At 34.2% G+C, this 26,943-nt stretch overlaps 1 protein-coding gene across 3 annotated transcripts in view; it reads right to left on the minus strand.

Moving 5' to 3' along the window:
• The window catches only part of LOC140448807 (3'-5' RNA helicase YTHDC2-like), a 59,917-nt gene that overhangs the window by 13,659 nt on the left and 19,315 nt on the right, over positions 1-26,943 (minus strand). For all 3 annotated transcript variants that reach the window (XM_072541930.1, XM_072541932.1, XM_072541927.1), the window contains 5 exons: positions 26,277-26,394; positions 19,163-19,413; positions 15,163-15,289; positions 6,090-6,443; positions 2,755-3,006 (listed from right to left, as the gene is read on the minus strand). In XM_072541930.1, coding sequence (XP_072398031.1) covers positions 2,755-3,006; positions 6,090-6,443; positions 15,163-15,289; positions 19,163-19,413; positions 26,277-26,394 — 1,102 coding nt within the window. The remainder of the gene's footprint in view (positions 1-2,754; positions 3,007-6,089; positions 6,444-15,162; positions 15,290-19,162; positions 19,414-26,276; positions 26,395-26,943) is intronic.

Raw genomic sequence — 26,943 nt, forward strand, 5'->3', positions numbered from 1 at the left:
TCTGATCTACATCAATTCTGTCGTGAACGTAATTTGGCATTTAGAGACCAATTTTTCCAGCAGGACGGGACAACTTGCCATACTACTGTCGCAATTTGTCAATTTCTTCAGGGACATTTTCCAAGCAGATTCATTTCACGATTAACTGACTTCCCTTATCCTTCACATTCTTCAGACCTCACATCTCCAGACGCGTACATTTGGGGCATGACTAAAACTGCCATTTCTAAACGGGAACCACAAACCATCAATGAATTAAAGGATACCGTTAGAGCCTTCTTCGCGGACGTGAGACAACCCTTATTGCATTACATGACGAGAAACTTAAAACATCGGTATGAAGCCTGTCTTGAGCGAGGAGGAGCACATTTAGAACATGTAATAAAGCGTTAATAATATATATTTCTTAAAAAAAAATAAAGCAATTACAAGTTCAGTACTGTTTATTTTGGGCTATACTGTATTACAGTTATTAATATCCATACCACAACAGAAGAACTAGTAACCGATCAATTCTACGACCAAGTTGGCAATGGCAAATAAACTCAGAGTAGTTAGTATGTGTTTCACAAAAATATTCATAAAGGAACGTGGTTGATACCTGACTAATAAATTTAATCAAATTGATCATAATATTAATATCTAATGGATATATAACGAATGGAAATCATCAAAACGACAATTACTAATACAGAAAGGCAAACATTAGGGGAAACCTCAAGCAAAAGAAACGGGGAATGGTTTGATCAAGATTGCTAACAACTAATAAATAGCAAAAATACAGCTAGGCGGAAATGTCTACAAAGGAATTGCTAATTGAATAGAAGGATATATGAAGAACTAAGAAGGGATGCAAGGAGAATATGCAGAAGGAAAACGAGAGAAATGTTAAATAGAAAATACAACAAATTACAAACTATAATAATAGAAGAGAGACTATTATAGGAAATTTTACAAGAAAACCAAGTGATACATTTAAGGTGCACGACAAAAAGAAACTGTATACGTTATAAAACTTCTGAAAAATAACAAAGCGCCTGGAACAGATGATATAATTGCAGAACTGATAAAGAATGGTGGACATGTCCTATGGAAGCGTATCTATAAAGTAATCTGTCGCATATGGAAACTAGAAGTCATCCGAGAGGATTGGAAAGTAGAAATCATATTTCCTATGTACAAGGGAGGAGACAAACGACTCTGCGAAAATTATAGAGGCATAACAGTGTTAAATGCCGCCTACAAGACATCAGGAATTATATATAGAAATCATGAATCATTTTCGGAAGAAATAATTGGTAAATACCAACGTGGTTTCAGACCAAAGATTAACAGGTATACATGAAAAATATACTGAATATAACATATCAATTTATAACTTATATATTGATTTCAAACGGGCATTTGATGGAATCCATACATAAAAAATGTTAAAATATGTTTCTCCATATTTCAATCTCCCTAAATCGATGTTACAAATACCGAAAAAGTTAGTTATCGCCCAGGGCATTTTTATAAACGATAAAAGGTAGGCCTCGGACAGATAGGTATACATACATTAAGGTCTTTTAGTAGGTATCAGGTATCAACAAAGGTGGTTATATTTGTATATTCGTTGTTCTGACGAAAGACAGCAAACAGTCGTTAAATTTCTTTTCTGTCTAAAGCAAGAAGATGCAGTATATTATATGGGCTTTCAATGTTTAATTTTAAAAGTTTTCTGAAAAGCTCATTAGATTGGGCGTTATATTTTAAACAATCAAAAAAGATGTGGTCCAGGTCACCGATTTTATTACAGGCTTCACAAAGATCCCTCTCAAGTATTTTTATTTTAAATAAATGTGCTGGATAACATGCGTGACCAAACTTTATTCTGCTGATAGTAGTTATACTTTTTCGACCGTAATCGTACTCATTGTACTAAGGTTTTCTCCTTAAGTTAGTTAAATTTATACAAATGACTTTGGCGGGTTCCAGGCTATGGTGAGAATAGATGGAGATATGGCAGAGGCATTTGATATTGAAAATGGAGTTATGCAATGTGATGCCTTATCAACAACACTTTTTAATCTAACTTTGGAAACTTTTAACAGAAAACTAGATAAAAACGGCTCCACTCAAATATGCTCATATTTCTCTTAAATGCATCGTTTTCGAGTTATAAACAATTTAAGATCTTAAAAAGCGCGAAAATGGCCACTTTTAAGGCTCGAGAACTCCATTTTATATTTATATTTTAATATAGACAAGTTTTTAAGTAACGAACAAAATAATGAGTTTGGCGTTTTGATTATTTATTTAAACATATTTCCATTAAAAAATTGATGAATCCCTAGATGATGAGAGTATTTTTGTAATATTTCATAATACACATTTCAACTGTCAAACCCGTCTGTACAGTTGTGTCGAGTAAAAATCTAACTTAATTGGCCTAATTGTGATTCTATCAATTAACAGGTCTTCAACTTTTGTGAATTCTGACATATAGTTTGCTATAATAGGCCGTTTGATACTGTGAGATATTTGAAATTCAGTAAATTAGGCTACACTTGGCACTACCTTTGTTTTCCTCCACAAAACTATTAAATCAGGAGATGTTTATACAAACTTGTTAAATTGACATTAAATGAGGTATAAATTCCAAAATAACGACATGTTTCTATTGGTTTATTATGAATAAGAAATACATCAGCTCTAACGATTAAATAACAGCAAAACAAATGTCTGCCCAAACAAAAATAAATATGTACTTACATAGTTCATTTGAATAATTTTCTTTTCAGTCTGTGGTGAAAATGTCCATCTTGATGTAGAATATCCTATATTAATACTGTATCTCTCTCTGGCTTTTATGAGTAGAAAAACTTTTGATGACTTTTTGAGACGATCTAGCTTATTGGAATACTGTAGGTCATTTTCTCTGTACAAGCTTGATATATTGGAAATATTATTTGTCCTGTCAACATTATGAAAATACGGTAACCGATTTGTAGTGAAAACATTGCCCTAAAAGAGAAAAAATATATTTTCTTGTTTCAGATTACATTTATAAAGACGAAAGGTTAAAATAGTAGTCGACGAACTAAGGATGGTGGAAAACGCGGATAGTTGTAACACTTTAGATATTAAAAGTTAACGACGACTAACGAATTAAAAACTGAATAACTGGCCTATAATCTATTCACTGAACTTAGTCCCAACTAACTAATAAATCTAGTAATTCATTTTGTGATATAAAGTAACCATTTTTGTTATACGATTATAGCAACTAAGGGACAATTGCAGCTAACATTGACAGGAATTAAGCGTACTCTTAGGCCAAATGGCTACAAGACGTACACTATACAGAAAATATTACAGCCACGTCAACAACAAAATCCTATAGATATTAAACCAAATTTTTCATAGGGATTAACGGGAACAATAGTCATCATTAATTATAATGTAGCCCTAGGAGAGCCTCGACCTTCTTTGTTTCGCCAATCGTTCCTGTTCATTGCCAACCTTTGTCAGTTTGCCGCTCCAATATTCCTTGCGTCCTCGATACAACATCTTCCCACCTCAATCTTGGCCTGCTTCTACTTCTATTTCGCAAATTCATAAAGTTCGTCAGGGAGCGTAGTTTTTACTTGCTCGTAACAGATGTTCTCGTTTCATCTTAGGTTACGTATTTTTATGAAGAATATTACGTCCCTGTGATCTGTTATTTCGTATAGAGCTCAAAGTAATATTGCACCAAATATTTGTTAGATTAGTTGACAGTTTGGTTTTTTTTGATTTAAGTTCTAAAAAGAATATACCCACAGGATCTCCTACTTGTCCTAAAAGGCTACTAACTGGAGCAACTGACCGCTGTCCTTACCAGATATTCCATCTTAACCTTACTCAATTAACTATCCTAGAACCCATCTCACCCACACCCCAAGTGTCAGAGGGGTCCTTTTGACCATGTTTGAATGGAAGGGGTCCATTTTGAGCGGCGAGGGTGTGTGACATATATCTCTCACTCATGCGACTGTGACATATATACACACTCCTAAATTTCCTCCAACTCGCCAATCTGTTTTATCAGTGTGACGTTATTTGCCGAGTGATTGTCTGTATAAAAAAATCTCCCACATACTGACCAACGGCTTCGAGCGGATGAGTTGGTAAGTGGTAGGACCCTCTTGTTCTGGGGTTGAGAAATCGGTCCCAAAGGCAGATGAAGTAAAGATTTGGTCAACAATGCATTAAAGATCCACAGCGGTATGGCCTTGTCAATCAATTATGATAGTGCTCAATACCAAAATAAATTCTGGAGTAGGTCCTCCGATCGGATCTCCCGGGAGAACCATTTTGAGTTCACTAAAAGATAATAAATTGAAATGCAGAAAGAATATCAAGATCTGCATAAAGAATGGCAAAACCTTATACAAAGCAGGAAAAATCCACAATGTAATACAGAAGATGAAGAGAATGCATATTGAAATCATGGGCATAGAAGAAATGAGATGGCCGGATTTTGGAGAAACACAAGTGGAATATCATAAGATATACTACTCGAAACAACGTGATGGATCATATGAATATTGAGTCGGAGTAACTGTATCACATAAGGTTGACAAATGCGTTACTAACTTTACACCTATATCCACTTATCCACTTATATCCACTTATTGTACGCAAGAGAGATACCTCTATGAATAACCAAAACGATCGAAAATATCTACCAAAACAACACGATAAAAGTAAAAGTAGAAAAAGAACTAACTGGCCTAATTGAAGCTGGCAATGGGATAAGACAGGGAGATTCCCAGAGTCCTCTATTGTTCAACGTGATCATGGACGAAAAAAAAGTAAGAATTTTAAATTTTATTTAAATTTTTAAAACTCAAATTTACTAAGATGTAAATTGGAGCTGGAAGGTCAAATAATAGAACAAGTGATGGAGTTTAAATATTTAGGCATCACATTATCTAGCTACGGAAAGCTCCAAACAGAAGTGGAATATTAAGTGAATAGAACAAACAGAGCAGCGGGTTACATGAATGGAAAAATATGAAAAAATTAAAATATCGGGAAAGAAATGAAAGGCAGAATTTACAAAACAGTCATCAGAATGTTAGACACAGCAGAGATGACAACTCTTAGAAAAATTGATGGTAAAACACTATGGAACAGAGCTAGAAATACAGATATACGACATAGATGCAAGGTGGAGAACATCATGAACTGAATAAGAAATAGAAGAGTATAATAGAACGATCATATAAGCCGAATTACAAAAAACAGAGTAGTAAAGACAGCAAGAGATGGTTCCCCAATAGGAAGACGATCAGTAGGAAGACCACGAAAACAATGGAATAACAACTTACTGGAGAGAAATTTTTACTTACTGTACTGTTGAACTGCCAAAACAATAATAAATTAATGGTGACTGCTTAGGTAAAACAGTGGCGAGCAGGGTTTGGAAAGTGGCAATTGCGGCTTGAGAAGGGTTTTAATCAGGTAATGAAAGGTACATACAGATAGTAATTATTATTAAATAATAATAGTAATTATTGTTAAATATTATAATAATTCCTATATTTGGGCGAAGAAACACTTTGTTGGGACTCTTCACAACAGGAACATAATCTAAGTCTAAGGATTAACAGTCCTCATCGGCCTTATTTCTTCCACACACCATCCAATACACCATAAGACGCAAAATATAATTCAGTTCCTAAATAGCATTCCAAATTATTACACCAGAATTATAAAGAAAACTATTGGAATAGAGGCATAAGGGAGAGAGGGAGATAAAAGAGCCGATTTTCCCAAGCTCCACCTAACATGGAAAAAAACATTAGTTAAAACTCTGGTATTCCACATTAGAACAACAAAATATTAAAATAAAGGACTAAAAAAACGATAAAGTGGAAAGGCCAACAGTAACTGTAAGGCCATTGAGAGAACAATGCGGATGCATAAATTATTACAATTTGACTCCATAAATCGTAAAGGAAATTACTATAAACAATAAATATCTGTATTAAATCATATTTAAATTCTTCGGCAATTTTAAGATAAGTGATAGGTACTATAATAACTACAATTAGATTTACCTGTTGATTTTCGCACAAAGGCATCTTGTTATCCTTTGCTTCCGGTACCGGTAGAGCACATGCGGTGTCGTACGACCACTGTGACTGATTGCGAATAGTTGTTTGAGGGTAAAAATATCTGGGTTGTTGACCAATCCGAACCGGAATTTTTAATTCGGCAGAGAGTTCTTCGATTTCGAGAACTTCCTTCAAACAACTCAAAATAATGTCGTCATTGCTTGAAAAGTTATGCCATTGCGGGTTTGTTACAACTTTCTGATATAGAGTGTTAATAAGCCTAGCGAGTTCTTTAAATATATATCCGTATTCTATTGTAATATATGCCCCTAGAACTCCTTTAGATAATAAGCTGATCTAAAAATGTAAATAATACAGTTAATTCAAAAACACTAAAACTTTTAAAATTAGATATTAATTGTTTTTTTATATGCCTATTGTATTTTTTTAATATATAAGATTACAACAGTTAAACAACATTATATACAGGTATGGAAAAAATTATCTGACAATAAGGCATTAAGACAACGCAACGAACTGAGAAAAACTATTATATAGACTTGTATGTCCGAGAGAATAACATGTAACCATATGTCTGGGATAGACCCGTAAGCACTATGGCCAGTCTTGTCTGTACGTTGTTGCCGAAAGAAAGTTTATTTTTTAGATGGTCTGGGGAAATATTTCAACAATGTGATTACAAGATTTAAAAGCAGGTTCATATCTTAGATTAAATCAACAGTTTCTTTAATCTCAATTCATAAAAAATAACATAATCAATTATTAACGGCATAAATTAAAACAAATTATTCTAAAACATAACAATTATTAAATTCAGCCTCCCCTATAATGAATTATGTGTGGGTTAGAATGTGCATACTTCTAAAGAACAGGCACGTTTTTTTCTTAAACTACTTCATTCAAGTGTTTAACATGTGTTATCCATTGACGACTCTCTGGAATTTAGCTAGCAGCTAGGTCTCAGCAATCACATCATTGATGACTGTTGAGGTCTGCATGAAGGGTTTGGTTTGACACATACCATGCGGCTTAAGCTAACATACGAATAGTTTTTGACTGGTATGTCTGTAGTATTTTGGTGTTGGATGGTTTGCCACAGCCCCACAGCTCATTCCGTATTTCCACACTGGTTTGAGAATTGTTTTATAGATGGTTGGTATAGTTTGACTTTGATTTTTCTAATGAAAGTTGCGATTTTCTGTTGATTAGACAGCTCATATTTTTAACTTTTAGGTCGAAGTGTCGTCGTTTGGCTGCAATATGTGATTTCTAAGTAAGTTTTTCGTCTAGATGAAGGCCCAGGTACTTTACTTCTGTTTTTATTGGTATAGGTGAATTATTTAGGTGTAGTTGTGGACATCTAATTCTTCGATTTGTGAAATTTACTTGACAAGACTTGTTTGTTTGACGTTTATTTTCCAGCATGTAAGCCAGTCTTCTAGTTCGTTGAGATGATTTTGCAATTTGTTAAATGCTAATATTTCGTTGATGTCTGATGCTAGTATACTAGTGTCATCCGCAAAAGTTACCATTAGTGTATTTTCGCTAATAGGAATATCAGCAGTTAAGATTTGATAAAGGAATGGGCCAAGTACACTGCCTTGAGGTACTCCGGATTTTATTTGGTGGTAGTTAGATAGAGCACCTTCGTATTTAACTTGGAAGTATCTGTCGGACAAGTATGATTTAAGGAGAAGGTAGATTTGGTCAGTTAGCATAGTTTTTATTTTAAAGAGAAGACCCTTGTATTCTGTATTGTAAGAAGAATACAAGGAAGGCAATTACAATGGTATGGTCACGTGATGAGAATGGAGGAGGAGCGGTGGCCAAAGAAAGCCTTAATGTATGTTCCGCCAGAAAGAAGAAAAAGGGGAAGACCACCAAATTCCTGGAGAAGAGAAATTACAAAAACACTGCAATCTAGAGGCTTAGAAGAGGGAGATTGGAGAGATAGGAAAAGATGGAGGCTGAAATGCGGGAAGCGGCAATCGCCGTAGGACCCCCGTTATATGATGATGATGATGATGAGAGAAGACCCTCGTGCCACACTTTATCAAATGCTTGCTGTATATCGAGGAATACTGATAGACAGATTTGTTTCCCTTCTAGGCTCTCTTTTATTTTGTTGACTAATCTATGGCACTGTTGTATGGTTGAGTGATTTGAGCGAAAACCAAACTGATGATCTGGGATAAGGTTTTCTATAATTAATTGGATAATTGTTACTATTCTGTTAAGAATTAACCTTTCGAAGACTTTTGATAAAGTCGGAAGGAGACTTATTGGTCTGTACGAACTGGCTTCAGTTAGAGGTTTACCAGGTTTAGGTATCGTCATAATTTGTGCATACTTCCATTGCACTGGAAAATAGCATAGTCTCAGGAGGCTACTAAAAATATTGGTTATTAAGACGACACCTTTTCTTGGGAGTTTTTTAAGAGTTCGCCAGTTATAAGGTCAAATCCTGGCGCTTTATGAGGGTTAAGCACGTTGATTTCGTTACGGACTTCGTTTGACGAGAAGTATTTTAGTGGTAATGATAGCTGACAGGGTGCGTTAAGGAAGTCTCTAATTTTCTCGTCGTTAATATCGTTGGCCTGTGGGGTGCAGAAGACGGTTGATAGATGTTCTGCAAATCTGTTGGATTTTTCTATATCTGATCGAGCCCAGGTTCCATCATTTTTCCTAATTGGTGATTTCATTACTACCAGCTTTTTGAATTTCTTTGTGGCTTTCCAGAGAGAGTTAGTTGTCGTCAAGAGAAAGGTTTGTGACATATCTTTCAAAGGATTCGTTTTTGGCTGTTTGGATAGCGGAATGAAGTCTCTGTGTGAGCCTGTTTAGATTTGTTTTATCTATCGCGTTTCTTGTTCTTTGCCGTTTGCGACGGGCGTATTTGTTCCGTTAGATATTTTACAGCTTCTTCAATATCGTTTTTGTGTTTGAGTCAAATGTCAAGAGATATTTTTTCATTGATTTCTTCTTTGAATTAAACCCAATTTGTGTTACTGGAACATAGCCTTGGTGCAAGAGTTTTCCAAATTATATTGGTACTTAAGGTAATCAAGATGGGACTGTGCTCCGAATGTAGATCAAAACTGGGGGTGATGTCGCTGTGTATTTCAGGTATTCCCTTAGTTATTACAAAGTCTAACAGATCAGGAATTTTGTTATTATGAGTGGGCCAGTATGTGGGGGTACCAGTTGTTAGGTATTTCAGGTTATTATATTGTATGATCTTTAATAGATTTCTGCCTTTTGGAGATATCAGTCTTGCTCCCCAGGTTGTATGTTTTGCATTCCAGTCCCCTGCCACTAAGAATGTGAGCCAAGTTGTTCAACAAACTCTCTGTATTCCTCCAGATTGATGGTATGGCGTGGGGGGCTGTAGATAGAAGCTATTGTTAATGGGAAGGCGAGCGCATGTACTTTTATGATAGTACTCTGAATTTTGTTGGTGATATATGGAGCAAGTTCGTAGTGTTTTATAGCTGTACGAATTATTACAACTGAACCAGCATGGGCTGTTCCATCTGGATGGTTTGCGTAATAGACAGAGTAGTGTGGAATTTTTATAAAAGACCTCTCAGTTGTGTGACTCTCAGATATAAGTAGGATGTCTATTTTGTTTAATTTTAGAAATAGTATAATTTCTTGCACATGGTTTGTTAGACCATTTGCTAACCACTCTGCTATTCTAAATGAGTTAGCCATTACGACGTTCTATTTATTACTGTTGTAAGCATGCTTAGTATCATGCTGTTTTGGTTTATCAATTGTGCAAACATATGTTTAAATTCGTTGAGGGATTCTGTAAGTTTATTTGAAAGGTCTGAATTATTGTTGTTGTCTTGTGAAGAAGTATTAGTTGCTGCAACTTAAGCATATGTTACATGTGATTGGCGTATGTGGTGAGCATTATTGTTATTATTATTTAGGCTTGCAACTCTACGTATAGGAATGTCGATTGTTATATTTTGGTTTTTCGAATTTACTAAGTCTTTATATATATATATATATATATATATATATATATATATATATATATATATATATAGTAAACTCTTAATAAATATTGGGGAAATCTGCAAGAAAGACTCTAATGAGTATCAATTGTTTCGCCGAACGTTTGCGCCAAAGAGAATTAATTTGGCTTCTTCAGGGCTGAAAGAGAATACATTATAATTAGCTACCATATATTATCTATTAAAACATTATTGATCTTACCGTAACTTAGAATTGTAGAGTTAGAATATTAAAAAACTTTGCTAGTAACATAGTGGTGTTTTTTGTTACTATGTGCAAAAAAAGTTTTTTTTAAAGGTTTGAAATGTATGGTAGCTTTGAATTTAACACGCAAAGGTATACCCAAGGTTAATCGAAAAACCCAATGTAACTACATTTAAAAGGAGGTAATTCTTTGAATTGTCGGCAATAACTAAATTTTTGATTTTTAGAAAGTTTAAAAGTGAGGTTCTGTTTTAGCCAGAACGCAAGCGCTGACAAATTCAGTAGTTCTTATGAATCTTTATGTCGTTAAGGTTCATTGGTAAAAAACGAATGAAATTAAATCCCAGTATAGGGAAATATTATTTTGATTTTCTTTATTTAATTATATTCTATTGTTCATGCATTATTATATCTTATTGAGATGTATCTAAGAAAAGCAAGGGAAAGTTATCTTTTTTAGTTAATGAAAATTAATTATAAAGGTAGGTTAGTTGTTAATGGATATATCAGTCAAGTTAGTTATCTGTGATGTTGTATTATTCTTGGTATCTGATTTAAATAAGAAGTGGTATATATCGCTTAGATTCTTAATGTCACTCTTAACATTAATGGAGAAATCGTTAAGGAAAATATAAGACATTTAGATGAACTCTCTTTTAGATTTATTGTTCTCACGGTGGAGAATTGTAGTGTTCGTATAGTCCATGAGATGACCAGTGTAATGGACATGTTTGGTTAATCTACAACGGTTAGGGTGAAGGTTGTTGTTCCATGTCTTACGACAGATTCATCAGCATCGTCGAATTTCTCTTTAACAACACTTATTTCTTATTTAATGGTTAATTCTATCAACAAACTTTCGGTACCCCTATGGGAGCAAATATTTCTCCTATCATTGCAACTTACGTTATGGATTATGTATTAGACTCAGTCATTCCTTTACTATCCTTTAAAATTCCATTTATTAAAAAATATGTTGATGATATCATTTTGGCTATACCCAATGACAAGGTAGATGAACTATTAGATACTTTTAATGGTTATGACCCCTACATCCAGTTCACTATAGAGAGGGAAGATGGTAATTGGTCCGTCCCCTTTCTCGACATAAGGATGATCAGGGAAAACAACAACATCAAAATAGATTGGTATCAAAAACCGACCCATTCTGGTAGATACCTTAACTACCACTCATACCATAATAATTCTACCAAAGTCAACTTAATCAAACAGATGAAAAATTGAGTAATAAAACTATCAGATCCTTCATTTCATACAAAAAATCTACAAATCCTACAGAAACTTTTTATTTCAAACGCTTATCCAACACCATTAGTGAATAAGATTTTGTTTAATACTATCCATAACGAAGATATTTCACCTTCCTTCGCGACTAACAATGCTGATCCTGATGTCTTAAGTGGGAACCCAGTCTCGGATACTCCTATCAACAAATATTTTTCATTACCATATTTCAGAGATATCACTCCGGGGTTAACAAGGATTCTGAAAAGTGTTGAAAATAGCTTTGGTAATAATAATAACAACATTAAACTTAATGTGGCTTGTAGATCAGCCCTAACAATTAATAATCTTTATTCTAAGATAAAAGATAAGACTCCCATAGATAGGCTTAGTAACATTGTCTACAACATTCCATGTCTCTCTTGCAACAATTCCTACATCGGTCAAACATCTCAATTATTGAAATCACGTATTACACTCCACAAAAGTGATTCTCGACTTCACCCTGACCGTTGTGCATTAGCCAAACATGTCCATTACACTGGTCATCTCACTGGTCATTACACTGGTCATCTCATGGACTATACGAACACTACAATTCTCCACCGTGAGAACAATAAATCTAAAAGAGAGTTCATCGAAATGTCTTATATTTTCCTTAACGATTTCTCCATTAATGTTAAGAGTGACATTAAGAATCTAAGCGATATATACCACTTCTTATTTAAATCAGATACCAAGAATAATACAACATCACAGATAACTAACTTGACTGATATATCCATTAACAACTAACCTACCTTTATAATTAATTTTCATTAACTAAAAAAGATAACTTTCCCTTGCTTTTCTTAGATACATCTCAATAAGATATAATAATGCATGAACAATAGAATATAATTAAATAAAGAAAATCAAAATAATATTTCCCTATACTGGGATTTAATTTCATTCGTTTTTTACCAATGAACCTTAAAGACATAAAGATTCATAAGAACTACTGAATTTGTCAGCGCTTGCGTTCTGGCTAAAACAGAACCTCACTTTTAAACTTTCTAAAAATCAAAAATTTAGTTATTGCCGACAATTCAAAGAATTACCTCCTTTTAAATGTAGTTACATTGAGTTTTTCGATTAACCTTGGGTATACCTTTGCGTGTTAAGTTCAAAGCTACCATACATTTCAAACCTTTAAAAAAAACTTTTTTTGCACATAGTAACAAAAAAACACCATTATGTTACTAGCAAAGTTTTTTAATATTCTAACTCTACAATTCTAAGTTACGGTAAGATCAATAATGTTTTAATAGATAATATATGGTAGCTAATTATAATTTATTCTCTTTCAGCCCTGAAGAAGCCAAATTAATTCTCTTTGGCGAAAACGTTCGGCGAAACAATTGATACTCATTAGAGTCTTTCTTGCAGATTTCCCCAATATTTAAGAGTTTACTATTTAACTTATCTGCAAAGATTAAATTTCTTTTCTATATATATATATATATATATATATATATATATATATATATATATATATATATATATATATATATGTATAACACATCCTTTATAGTTTGCTGGATGATTGCCATTACATAAGGCACATGTTGCTGGAGTGTCGCGTGCTTTTTTGCACGTTTTTGTGTCATGTGATCCACCGCATTTACCACAGGCGAATGGCCTCAGACAGTAACTTTTTGAGTGCCCGTATTTTTGACACCTTGTGCATTGTACTACTGTATTTTTTATTATAGGTGCTTCTACTGTTATTATGCAGTTTCGTATGACTTCGACAAAGAAAAAGGGCAATGGTTCTTTGGTAACTCTATGTCTAACATTAATTATATTGCGAAGTTTAAAACCCTTATTATTTAATTCATGCGAGATATCTCCTGTGGGTATTGAATGGTGTAATCCTCTTATGACAACTCTATAGGCCTTCTCTTGTTTCGGTTGGTAAGTGTGATGTACAATGTTTTCTTTTCTAAGGTGCTGTATGAGTGTCATGTAGGTGTCTGAGTTTGTAGGGTTAATTTTTACTGTATTATTTGAAATGGTTTTGGTTTAATAGGTGTCTACCGCAGTTGCAGTTTAAAGGTTTGCTATCATAGCACTATAGTCAGTAGCTCCATAAATATAGATTGGTGGCGGTGAGGGAACTTTTTTGGTTATATTTGTGTTTTGTGTATTTGATAAATTGTCTGTTTGTTCATCTAGATTTTCTTTTGAGAGGGAATCAAATCTGTTTTGTGTTTGGATTTGGTTGGGAATTTCTGAAGTTGTTTGTCTTTTCACCCTTTTTCTCTTATTTATTGGCAACTTCTTGCCTAGGACGTTTATTTTCGTTTCCTGTTTCGTTAAGTTCTATTTCGCTATCGCTATCCGTGTAGTTATTGGTGTTTTGTGATGATGAGAGTGAGCATTGAGGGTTTGTGGATACTGTTGTGTATTGGGACTGAATGAGGTTTTGAGTGTTTTGAATATTTTGTGCAGTTGATTGACTAGGAAATTGTACTAGGTTTGGTATAGCTATTTGGGTTGGAATAGGTATTTGATTTAGACATGACATTTGATTTGTTATCTGGTTAGATGGTGTTTGATTAAAATACAAAAATGGTACTTGCGGTTTTACTGTTGTTTGGTTTGACTGGTTCTGGTTATTTATGGTTGGTACATCCTGTATAGTATTCATTTGTTAATAAATTGGTTGGCCATTATTATCAAATCCTAATAAGTTCCCTGAAGGCAACATATTTCTTTTGTTTGTTTAACTAATCACTTAGTTTTTGTTACTTTTCACTTTAACAATTTTTTGAAGCTTTGGCGAAGTTATAAAAAGAAATAATACAACTTTTTTTGCGTATACAGTTTTTCTGGAAATTCCAAGTTTCACGGGTATTCCTTTTCCTTTTTCCTAAGAGAGTAAAAATACCTTCTTTTTATCGACCACATTTGGAGAGCCCACCTTTTTCAGGGCTGAGGAAGCCGATGACCAGTTACTTTGTCTTGGTTTTAGCATATGTTCCCTTTAGAGGCCAGTGACTTTGTCATGTAAGTCATAGATAATTTTTTGTTGTTTTTGTGTGGGGTTGATTTATCTTATTTTACCGACATTTTTTTAAAGACTATACATTTTTATGAACTATTTTCGTTAATAATTGAATAAGTATAGGAATTATGTAAATAAATAGATCAGTAAATAAATAAGTACAGGAATTATGTAAGTAAATAAATAAATAAAATAAAACAGGCACATTAACATAAAATCAAAATGTTTTTAGTCCTTCGATTGCTACACTCGAAGTATACTATGTAGAGGGAAGCAATCAAATACTTGATTTTAACCTTAATGACTATATTATGAACCTTTCCCCTCATAATCGAATCATATATTTGGCTCACGCCAACTCACGCTATGCCCCAGTTCTTCTTCCTCCATGTTACTTCTTTTCAATGAAAGCTATAAACCCAAACTTTTTCCAAATACCAACTCGGGTGTAGGTTATACAACTGATATTATATGTAAGAAATAGCAGCGTTCATTTCGGTCAATATTTGAAATAAAAATACTTTTACTTACAGTCATAGGTGTAATAACAGTCACTCCCCTTAAGTATCCCACGTTGTCTCGTTCGATAATATCATCATAAACTACCATTAGTGGATTGGGGCATGTATCATCTAATAATTTCAAGTTATTTCTTAAGCTACAAAAAACATTACATAAGCTAAGTATTCATATTAATGATCAACGAATATAATGAAACTATGCATCAATAATCATGAAAGAAACATACAGCAAAAAGAGGAAAATTAATAAGTTAATAGAAGGCCAGAGAAACTGAATTTCACTCAAGTTATGGCTATTTGCCCACAAGATCAAGGCCAAGAAAGTTAACTGTCAAGTTGGTTGCCACTGAGCGCCAATTTATAAACAATTAGACGTTTTTTCAAACTGAAGATTGCAGTTGCTCAAATTGCAGACTGCAAATTCAAACCGCAGACACAGATCATCAAAGATAATAGTGGAAATACCATAACAAACCCAGACGGTATCGCAGAGGTGTGGAAACAATATTGCGAAATACTATTCTCTATCAACGACCTAGACAATAATACAGAGAAAAGAAGTTATGAAAAAGAACCATAAATATTGAAATCAGAAATTAAAAAGATAAAATTCAGAAAAGCAGAAGAAGGTGGAATAACAGCTGAAACACTCAAAGAAATGGGAGAATTAGGGACGCAAGTAATGCTTAGAATTTGCAATGAGATCTGTAATACCGGAAAGTGGCCAAATGACTGGGGTACACTCACGTTTATTCCCATATATAAAAAAGGTTCACCGACAGATTCCAGTAATTACCGTACAGTAGCACTTTATTTGGTATTTTTTATATTAATTATCTATATTATTTATATTACTAATCTAACCTGTTTGTTTACAAAATGTCTGCCAGAAAAAAATTGCTAACACTATTTTATGATGAAAAGTCCCATGGGAAAATCAGAAAATTGAAAATTTCAAAGCATTACCTACTCAAGACCAACAGACCAACAGTGGGAGATGTTAAAATATACAACTGTGGAAATGGTATATCTAAATTACGAAAAGATACAGAAAGTGTAATTAATGTTAACTCTAGATCAATTAATCACGAACAAGCTTGTTTAGCAAGTTATTAATGATTGAAATTGAAATTAATGATATGATATTTATTAAAGTATGAAATTAATAAAATTCTTAATGGATATTGTTACGATAGATAATGACGCCTCATATGACTCAAAACTGTAAACATATTTATTACTAATATCTTTTCTATTCTAGTTATTTCGGCGCTCAGTTGAAAGACCTGTCTACCTGAATTCTGAGTCACCCGCGACTTGAAATTTCCAGAAGCAGACCGAATAAAACCAGTCTGAGCGACCTTCTGGGGTCTTCGATGTGAAATCGCGGCAATTCCGGAACTTCGAGAATAACGGCATTTTATATTTAAACAGGAATTTTGTTGTAAACAGAACAGTTAGTTTTTGAACATCGCGTCGCGTTTTAAAATGTAACGCACATATTATAATAAATGTAGAATAATTATATAATTATTGGTGTAAAATAAATTAGTAATAAAGACTGTGAAGTTAAATGTGTCGATAGCAATTAAAGTAAACTGTATACTCACGCTTAATCAAGCCATTAAGAGCGATGCTGGGAATATTTATATTCCACTATGCATCAACAATTTACTCATATAAATTACCATCTTTCTTGTACTCATTGCGTCGAGTAAGAACGATAAATATACGAAAATGGTTGCGTTTCGATTTAATTTGAGTTTCTTACCACTCCCTGACACGTGTTTCTGGGTCTTCCCGTCATGACGCAATGAGTACAAGAAAGATGGTAATTTATATGAGTAAATTGTTGATGCATTCTTCTTCTTCTGGTTCCTATCCGTTTCGGATGTTGGAAATCATATTGGCAATCATGACATTGCTCGCTGCGGCTCGAAACAGCTCCGTTGAGGTTTTCTTAAACCATGTTCTTAAATTCCGCAGCCATGATATTCTCCTTCTACCGGGTCCTGGCTTACCTTTGACTTTACCTTGCAATATAGACTGCAGCAGGGAGTAACGGTGCTGATTTCTCATAACGTGTCCCAGATATTGCAATTTTATGCGTTTGATCGTAAACAAAATCTCTGGTGCCTTCTTCATTTTTTCTAGAACTTCGTTGTTCGTGATTCTTGCTGTCCATGATATTCTCAGCATTCTTCTATAAAGCCACATCTCAAATGCTTCAAGTTTTTTAATAGTGGTGTCTGTAAGCGTCCATGCCTCCGCCCCGTACAACAACACAGAGAAAACATAGCATCTCAAATGTCTCATTTTTGTATCCAGGGATATGTTGTGACTTTTGAAGATGGCGCTCATTTTGTTAAAGACCGTTCTTGCCTTTCCTATGCGGCACTTTATTTCCTGTACATTTCTCCACTGTTCGTTTATAATAGTTCCCAGGTAGCAATACTGTTTTACTCGCTCTATCTGCGTCCCATTAATGTATAGATGAACCCCATTTATATTATCCTTGCTGACAATCATTTGTTTGGTTTTGTGGGTATTAATGTTTAGTCCGTACTGTTGACTGTACTCGTTTATTCTGTCCATTAGCCTCTGAAGTCCCTCTAAACTATCTGCTATGACCATGGTGTCGTCGGCATATCTAACATTGTTTACTCTTTCACCATTTAGAAGGATGCCTTCGTCTATTCCGTAAAGAGCCTAGTGGAATGCATAGTGGAATATAAATATTCCCAGCATCGCTCTTAATGGCTTGATTAAGCGTGAGTATACAGTTTACTTTAATTGCTATCGACACATTTAACTTCATCTTTCATCACTAGATGTCTCTAGTAGCATACTCTGGTAATTATTTTTTCTATAATTGCTAGAGTAGTCGGTGCGTTTTGGTTTAGTTTGAGTTTTCTTACAAGCTCTCTCTGATGACGGGAAGACCCAGAAAGACGTGTCAGGGAGTGGTAAGAAACTCAAATTAAATCGAAACGCAACCATTTTCGTATAATAAAGACTTTAATAAATTTGTAAGTGTTATAAATAAAACCTTTAATAATAAATAAAAACAATAAATTAGAATAATAAAAACATAACAATATACTCCGTGTAGGAAATCTAAACAGTCGAGCTGCCCCTACATGGTGAGAGTTTTCAGTTGTTTCTTTTGTAAGCTCCAAATCTTCTAATAAGTCCAACTCCAAATAGTTTTTCTTTCTACTAATGTCATGTAAAATATATGAACCGGTATTGATATTAAAATTATGTTAACTGGACAGTAAATGATGACCAAAACTTGAATCGTTTGGTCGGTTCAAATGTTCTGTGATTCTAGTAGACAACTTTCGAATGGTTCTACCTACATAAGAGGCATCGCAATCATTACATCTCAATTTATAAATACCACTCTTATCCAAAGTGTCCATACTATCTTTGGTGTTAATTAAAAAGGAACCTAAAGTGTTGTGCGACTTAAAAGATCTTTTGATGTCCTCAATTGTAAAAGTAAAAAGTTTTGATATTTTTTTGGAAATGGAAAACATTTTTTATCAACCATCGACTTCGAGTTTTTTCGAAGTTAACTAATTTTCCTTCGCTTGAAAAAACGTTTCTTGGCTTATTTCAGATACCCCTGAAGATGCTCTGAGAGCAGAAGTAATTGGGCGAGATTTAATAAAAAATTGTGTTTGATATCTGCCTTTTATTTGAGTAAAATTAAGAAAGACACATACGCGTCCAAAATAATTTTATTGATTTTTTTGTCAACTTCAGCAGGTTGTTTCACTTCTAGCGGAAGTAAGGACATTTCATAACTGATGTTCGTAGTTTTTAATGAAGCATTTCATACAAATTAAAACTTCATATTTCAAGTTTCTAATAAAATGATTAAAAATTGCACTTTTTATATCAATGTATAACATATTGGACGAGTGGTGGATTATAATGATTGTTCGTCGTGAATACAATATACATTTTAAGTTGGAAAATTAATAAAAAATTATAGTACTCACCCCGCACAAAATGCTCCTCTGTAGGGATATGCGAAATTCGGACACAAGCCTGTACAAAGTGCGGCCTTGACTAAAGGCCAGCAATTAGAGTTTTGGTTAAACCTTTGGAGATTGCTGGACTGAGGAAAAAATTCAAGTGAACGAATTTCACCGACCAGAATCTTTCTTGTGCTCAGTACAGAATTCATCATTACATGGTTCACGTCATATTCTCGGCAAAAACTCAATAAAGACCCATTTGCAATTGATTCCTACAATAATAAAAAAAATAAATCGGGGTGTGATTAGAAAATTACTAGATTGTTGCTTCATATAAGGGCTCTTATATAAAGTGGGAAAAGCTCTCATAGTAAATAAAGGATCCAAAAACAAACAAAACAACTTCCATAATGAATGTCTAGCAGACTAAGAAAGGGTTACGAATCCCCACAACATCGGTGTTAGAGCTCGATTTCCGCACTTTTAGAGAAAACACCGAGAAAGTATAGGCATATCTCAACAATCTTCTTCTTAAAATGTCGTCTTTCTACGGAGGTTGGCAATCATAATGGCTATTTTTATTTTTAAACTTGCTGCTCCACATAAGTCAATCAACCAATCACGTAGATTCTCCAACCAAGAATGGCAAAATACCTCGACAATACTTGTGGGGTATTAACAAACAAATGTACTATTACAAATTAATAGTACTTAATTAACAGAACTATTCCTTCGATAACTCTGGCGAGAAAAATGGACTTTTCCTCATATGTGCAAATAATTATTAAAATTTAAATGGTTGCAATAAACAATCAAAGACAATTTATAGGTTTAGGTAAAACTAGGTTAAAACTTACCGCTGGGTCTAATTACCAGGGTTTGCACTACCAAACAACGAACGAAATCAATTCAATATGCGTGCATGGGTTCACGTGCCGGGTTGCGTCTTTTCTTTTCAACGACTCGTGCTCTTCTCTCTTAAAGGGACGCATTCCACGAGCCCGATGGCGGTACTTATAGGGATCGTAGGAATACAGGGAGGACAAATGTATTGATTAATTTATACAACCATATTTAAATTTAAACATTCTCCCCCCTTTAAAGGCCATAAGGTCTTTAAAAAACAAAACGAATTCCAAATACTATAATTACTTAAACAACTAAAACGATAATTAATACAAACAATTCCTATACAAATCTTACACAAATATTCAAAACTTAAACTACAATAAAAAAATTAAAATTAAAATGGTGGTTTCGTCGCGGTTATATTGACAAAAGTCGAACAAAACAAAATTAATAAAAACGTTGTAAAGCGGCCAAAAAAGCTTCCGCGGTCAAATCACTAGCTAATTCAAGATTTAAAGCCTTAGTACCGCAACATACAAATAGACACAAACAGGCCTTTTGAGTTCTAACTCCCCTGTAACGAGACATGGTTATCGAAAACGGTCCACCATAATCTAACCCACAAATCGAAAAGGGTTTAATGGCACCGAGACGAAATCTAGGCAAATTACCCATAGGGGGTTGTAAGTTTGTAGGAAATTGTTTCCAACATCTAATACATTTGGACAATACCAAATTAACGGCTTGTTTAGAAGACATTATCCAAAACCTTTGACTAACCAAAAACTGAGTACTCTTAAATCCAGCATGTAAATACTTCTCATGATAATGACGAACTAGAAGAGTAGTAAGACGAGATTTTTTTGGTAACAAAAACGGGTGTTTTGCTTCATACGATAACGAAGACTGAGATAGACGACCACCTACTCTTAAACACTGAGTACTATCATCTAAAAATACTCCCAACTTACGAAATGGTTTTGGAAAAGAATTTGATTGAAGATGTTCTTCAAAATACTTTTCTTGTGTAAATCTGACAAGAATAATCAACGAGTCTTCTAATTCTACGAAAGTCAAGGGTCCTGACCGTTTCGACCTTTTATAACGAGAGTTGTGCGCGAATCGCAACATAAAAGCCAAAATTCTTTGGATCGAGGTAAAAGACGATTTATTTTTCAGCAAACAAGACAGAAAATGTTCCTCACGAGTGGAAACAAACACTAAAGCTTTCTTTATCTCTTCCAAAGAGGATTTTTCCTGCAATGAGGGAGGAACCTCTGGAAAAATTAATGGAATATTATACAAAAACGAAGGACCTGTTAACCAGTCTAATTTTGATAGAAAAGCAGCCGGTAGCATGCCTCGCGAAGGCGCATCGGCTGCATTATTTCGAGATTCGATATAATGCCAAGAATAATTTTGACTATGGGACTGGATATACGAAATGCGATTTGCGACGAAAGTTTTGAATCTCGAGTGGGAGCTTTTAATCCAGTGCAATGCGATTTGAGAATCTAACCAAGCATACACATTTTGAAATATTATATGCTTCCACGACTCTAACACAAACGACATAAGTTTTACCAAATGAACAGCAGCTAACAATTCTAATCGAGGTATAGTAATCTGTTTTATAGGAGCTACTTTCGATTTGGCACACAGTAAATTAACTTGAACTAGGTTACGAGTATCAATACTACGAATATAAACGACACAAGCATATCCCTTTTCACTAGCATCGGCAAATCCATGAAGCTCCAAGATGGGACATGAGGAAATATTCAAAAAACGAGGAATTTTGAACTGTGAAATAAGAGATAGTTCGCTCTTATATTGCTCCCATACACGAATTATTTCCGAAGGAGGGCGATCATCCCATTTAAGACCGGTTGCCCAAAGTTGTTGGATTAAATGTTTAATAAAAAAGGTAATAGGTGTTAAGTAACCACAAGGATCATAAATTCGAGCTAATTCGGACAAAAACGATCTTTTAGTACAAGGGACGTCTTGCAATTTGACTGAAAATTGAAAGACGTCGGACTGTGCAATCCACTTCAAACCAAGGATTTTTAATGAAGGACCATTTGCTTCTGGATCAAAATTAATGGAGTGAGGATTAATATGGGATTCAGGAAATTGCGACAACAATTTGGATTCATTCGAACACCATTTCCGTAATTCAAAGCCTCCTAACTTTAGCAAAGCGACTAATTCGTCAACTAAAGTTTGTGCTTCTTCGAGAGTCGAAGCACCAAAAACAAAATCATCAATATACGAAGCGTGACGAATAAGCGAGACGGCGTTAGGAAAACGAGAGCCTTCGTCTAATGCTAATTGTTGGAGAGTTCTTAAAGCGAGATACGGCGAAGATACTATTCCAAAAGTAACAGTTAATAAACGATATTCCTGAATTTCCTCAGCGCTAGAAAATCTCCATAACACGCGTTGATAATCCGTGTGTTCAGGAGCGACTAAAATATTACGATACATCTGACGAATGTCCGCACACAGCGCAAAACGATTAAGTCTAAAATTCAACAACAGCGAGACTATGTTCTGTTGCAGCTTAGGACCGACCAGTAAATAGTCGTTTAAAGATTTACCGCGACTGGGACTTTTCTGAGACGCATTATATACAACTCGAATTTTACTTGAAACACTATCTGGTTTCACAACGCAATGATGTGGAATATAATACTTTCCCCTTTTCTTTTCGGCATTAGAGACTAACTGCATATGACCTAAATCAAGATACTCCTGCATATGAAAAGAATATTCTTTTTTCAAACTTGGTTGACGAGATAAGCGTCGTTCTAATGATAGCAATCTATTTAAAGCAATATCATAGCTATCTTGCAAACAAGGCGGCGATTCACGAAAAGGCAAAGATACAACATATTTACCCGAGACGTCCCGATTATGCGTTTCCAGATAAATGTTCTCACACAGAACGTCTTCTGGTTCTGAAACTGGCTTTTCCGGTACGTTTTCCAGTTCCCAAAATTTCGTTAACGAAGAATTTAGTGGGTCTTCAATATTTGAAAGACAAACAAGCGAAGTCGACGAAAGGTTAGGTGTGCTAGTAGGTCCTAACAAAATATAACCAAAAACGGTATTTAGGGCATCTGGTTGTCCCGCTTTACCTTCAATTTTACCTTCTAACAACACCTTCGAAAATATGCTACAACCAATTAACAAATCAACAAATAGATTGACTACAGTTAAATTCGGGATCGGCTAACTTCAAATTTTTAATATAATTCCACGTCGATATGTCAATTTTCGTGCTCGGCAAATCCGAGCAAACCCGATCTGTAATAATAGCCTTCAAGTGAAACACCGGTGACTCCTGATGACGAGGTTGGATAGAAAAACTTATTTGACCTTGATTCAGTTTCGTTTGCATCGAATTGAGTCCGTTAACTTCAAATGAACAAGGAGTTTTAGGCCAACCTAATCTACTGGCAGCTTTACGACTAATGAACGAACTCATTGAACCTGAATCTAGCAGACATCTCAAGGGCTGTTTACACCCCTTACTATCAATCGCGTGAACTAAAACGGTACCGAGCAAAATTTCCTTTTTTGTCTCGTTTTTCTTCCCTATAAAACTAGCAGCACAATGTGATATTTCAGGCGAATTTTGTTCGACTCCCGATGCCCCTGGATTATTAGTATTTTCTATGGACGACTGACTATTGGAACGATTTCTATCAAAATGCAACAAACTATTATGAAGGTGACTATTACATTTACTACATTTAAAGGCCTTTGGACACGACTTGACAGAATGATTAGCCTGATTAAGACATCTAAAACACGAGGAAGATTCTTTACAAAATTGGTATCTTTCTTTTGGAGATTTTTTCAAAAACAACGAGCAATGGTTAAGAAAATGACTTTGTTTACATAAAGCACAACATATTGACGACGAATTTGTAACAAAGGATGAACTACTATTATGCCTTGACTCATTGGAATGTTTATAATTACACTTTAAACACTATAATTACTCCGTATAAGTTGGAGCCCTCGACGATTTCTTAGATTCACTTAAGCTACTATTCAAATTATCGTAAGCAATGTACTGAGTTTCAATAAACTCTACCAATTTTTGAAATGACGGGATTTTATTCGATTTATTTTCTAACTCAAATAACTTTACTGAATCCGCGTCTAATTTCGACAAAAGTAAATTAAACATAATAAAATCCCAATGTTCTGTCGGAAGACCTAATGTTTTCAATGCGGCTAAATTTTCTAAAAACGTATCTACTAATTTAGCCAGATTTTTCGAATTAACTACCGATATTTTCTGTACGCCCAAGATCGCATCCCAATGCGCGGTCGCACAACGACGAACATTTGTGTAGCGTTTAACAATTAGATCGTAAGCAATTTGATAATTATCGCTATTTATTGACAAATTACGAATCAAACTAAGTGGAGTCCCTTCTAAACATCCTTTCAAATACTTAAACTTTTCTACGTCTGCTAGGCCTGCGTTATTATGTACAACCGAATTATATAAGTCTAAAAACGAACTAAACTCCTTAAAATCACCCTTAAATTTAGGCAGCTCTATTTTAGGCAAGCGAATATTTGATTGTGGAACTACTACTGATCTAAACGGTTCTGAAGTTTCAAATTGTGGCTCAGATAATTCCGCACTAAATAGTTTTATTTTATAAAATTGTTCCAAAAATAATTCCCGAACATTTTCTTCAACCCTCGTATCCGCGTCTGGTACAGAAAGAATATTACTAATAATATTAGTGTGATGTTTTAAGAACTCTTCGCGAATCGAATCTAATTCTTCCAGTCTAATTTTAAATAAAGGGCGAATAGAAACGTCTGAAAGGGCCTTAAAACCTAAATCGAAAATTAACTGAATATCATTTAAAGCAGTTTTTCTTAAAAATTTGAGCTTCCTATTCTTTTCTTCAAGTTTTTCCATTTTAAATTTTTAACAAGTTCCAATAATATTTATACAAACGAAAATGTACAAAAATGTGGTCTAAAACCCGAAATTACCGATTTGTAATTTGATACTTTATTAAAACGACGATAATTCCCTTCTAAAAAGTCCCATATGGTCGATTTTACAAAAAGGTCATAAATTATTCTCGAGCCACGACAAGAGACGCAAACTTAAGATAAGAACCCTCAAAACGATAAAAAATACGACGAGACGAAACCAACCATTCAAATTTAAATATAACAAAAAATATTTTTTCAATAAATGAGTTCAAATCCGGCTAGATAGGCCAATGTGGGGTATTAACAAACAAATGTACTATTACAAATTAATAGTACTTAATTAACAGAACTATTCCTTCGATAACTCTGGCGAGAAAAATGGACTTTTCCTCATATGTGCAAATAATTATTAAAATTTAAATGGTTGCAATAAACAATCAAAGACAATTTATAGGTTTAGGTAAAACTAGGTTAAAACTTACCGCTGGGTCTAATTACCAGGGTTTGCACTACCAAACAACGAACGAAATCAATTCAATATGCGTGCATGGGTTCACGTGCCAGGTTGCGTCTTTTCTTTTCAACGACTCGTGCTCTTCTCTCTTAAAGGGACGCATTCCACGAGCCCGATGGCGGTACTTATAGGGATCGTAGGAATACAGGGAGGACAAATGTATTGATTAATTTATACAACCATATTTAAATTTAAACAATACTTGTAAGGAATTCAAAGAAGGGGATGAAAAGCTTGCTGGTACTAATAAGGTCTGATGCAAAATAAGCTGCTAAGTGAACAGCTTCTACCACATGTACTTCCGACGGGAAAATTATAAAATGAAAAAAGCTGCAAATTCATCCCCAAAAGATTGTGGTGGTGGAAGTAATAAAACTGCTCTAATGGGGATCAAGATAGCAGTGCTCCCCAAGAATTACTCGGCAAAATTGTGTCCTATAAAAAAATGAGATCCATAAAACCCTAATAAAAATAGAGTCTCTAATAAAACTTACCGATAAAGATATTTTCTTAGATATGAAAGAAATTGACTTATAAATGGGTTCTTTGAGTGGATATATGCTGAAAAAGAGTATTTTTGAAATTGAATTGAAGAAAAAATCTAGTTGCGATAGTTATTAACGTTGAAATACTCCCTAAATTCAACCGTAAATTGACGGACGCCTTCCAGAGACCACACAAGAGGATTGTAAGATTACAAAACAGCAGATATATTAAATATGGCACATATTTCAATTATAGTTTTAAGTAGCTTATCTATTTAATAGTCTCAACATTCATTCTGGATCTTACCTGCCATTTTCTGAAAATCTCCACATAAAATAGGTGAGAGCTCATGTAACCTTCTACCAATCTCTTTCGGTTTTCTTTTATAAACTCTACTTCATGGGAATACCATTGCAGCAAATATCTAGAAACATTTATATTGTTACGATAGATAATGACGCATCATATGATTCAAAACTGTAAACATATTTAGTACTAATATCTTTTCTATTCTAGTTATTTCGGCGCTCAGTTGAAGGACCCGTCTATCTGAATTCTGATGAGTCACCCGCGATTTGAAATTTCCAGAAGCAGGCCGAATAAAACCAATATAAGCGACCTTCTGGGCTCTTCGATGGGGAATCACGGCAATTCCGGAACTAACGGAATTTTATATTTAAAGAGGAATTTTGTTGTAAACAGAACAGTTAGTTTTTGAACATCGCGTCGAGTTTTTAAAATGTAACGCACGTATTATAATAAATGTAGATAAATTATATAATTATTAGTGTGAAATAAATTAGTAATAAAGACTTTAATAAATTTGTAAGGGTTATAAATAGAACCTTTAATAATAAATAAAGACAATAAATTAGATTAATAAAAACAGTTCAATATTATTAAAAATTGTTTACAAGATCACTATCATCAGTCATCAAATAGACGAGACAATGCGACAAAAATGTAGCGTTGT

This window comes from Diabrotica undecimpunctata, chromosome 1, assembly GCF_040954645.1.
Source record: "Diabrotica undecimpunctata isolate CICGRU chromosome 1, icDiaUnde3, whole genome shotgun sequence".
Taxonomy (NCBI): Eukaryota; Metazoa; Arthropoda; class Insecta; order Coleoptera; family Chrysomelidae; genus Diabrotica; species Diabrotica undecimpunctata.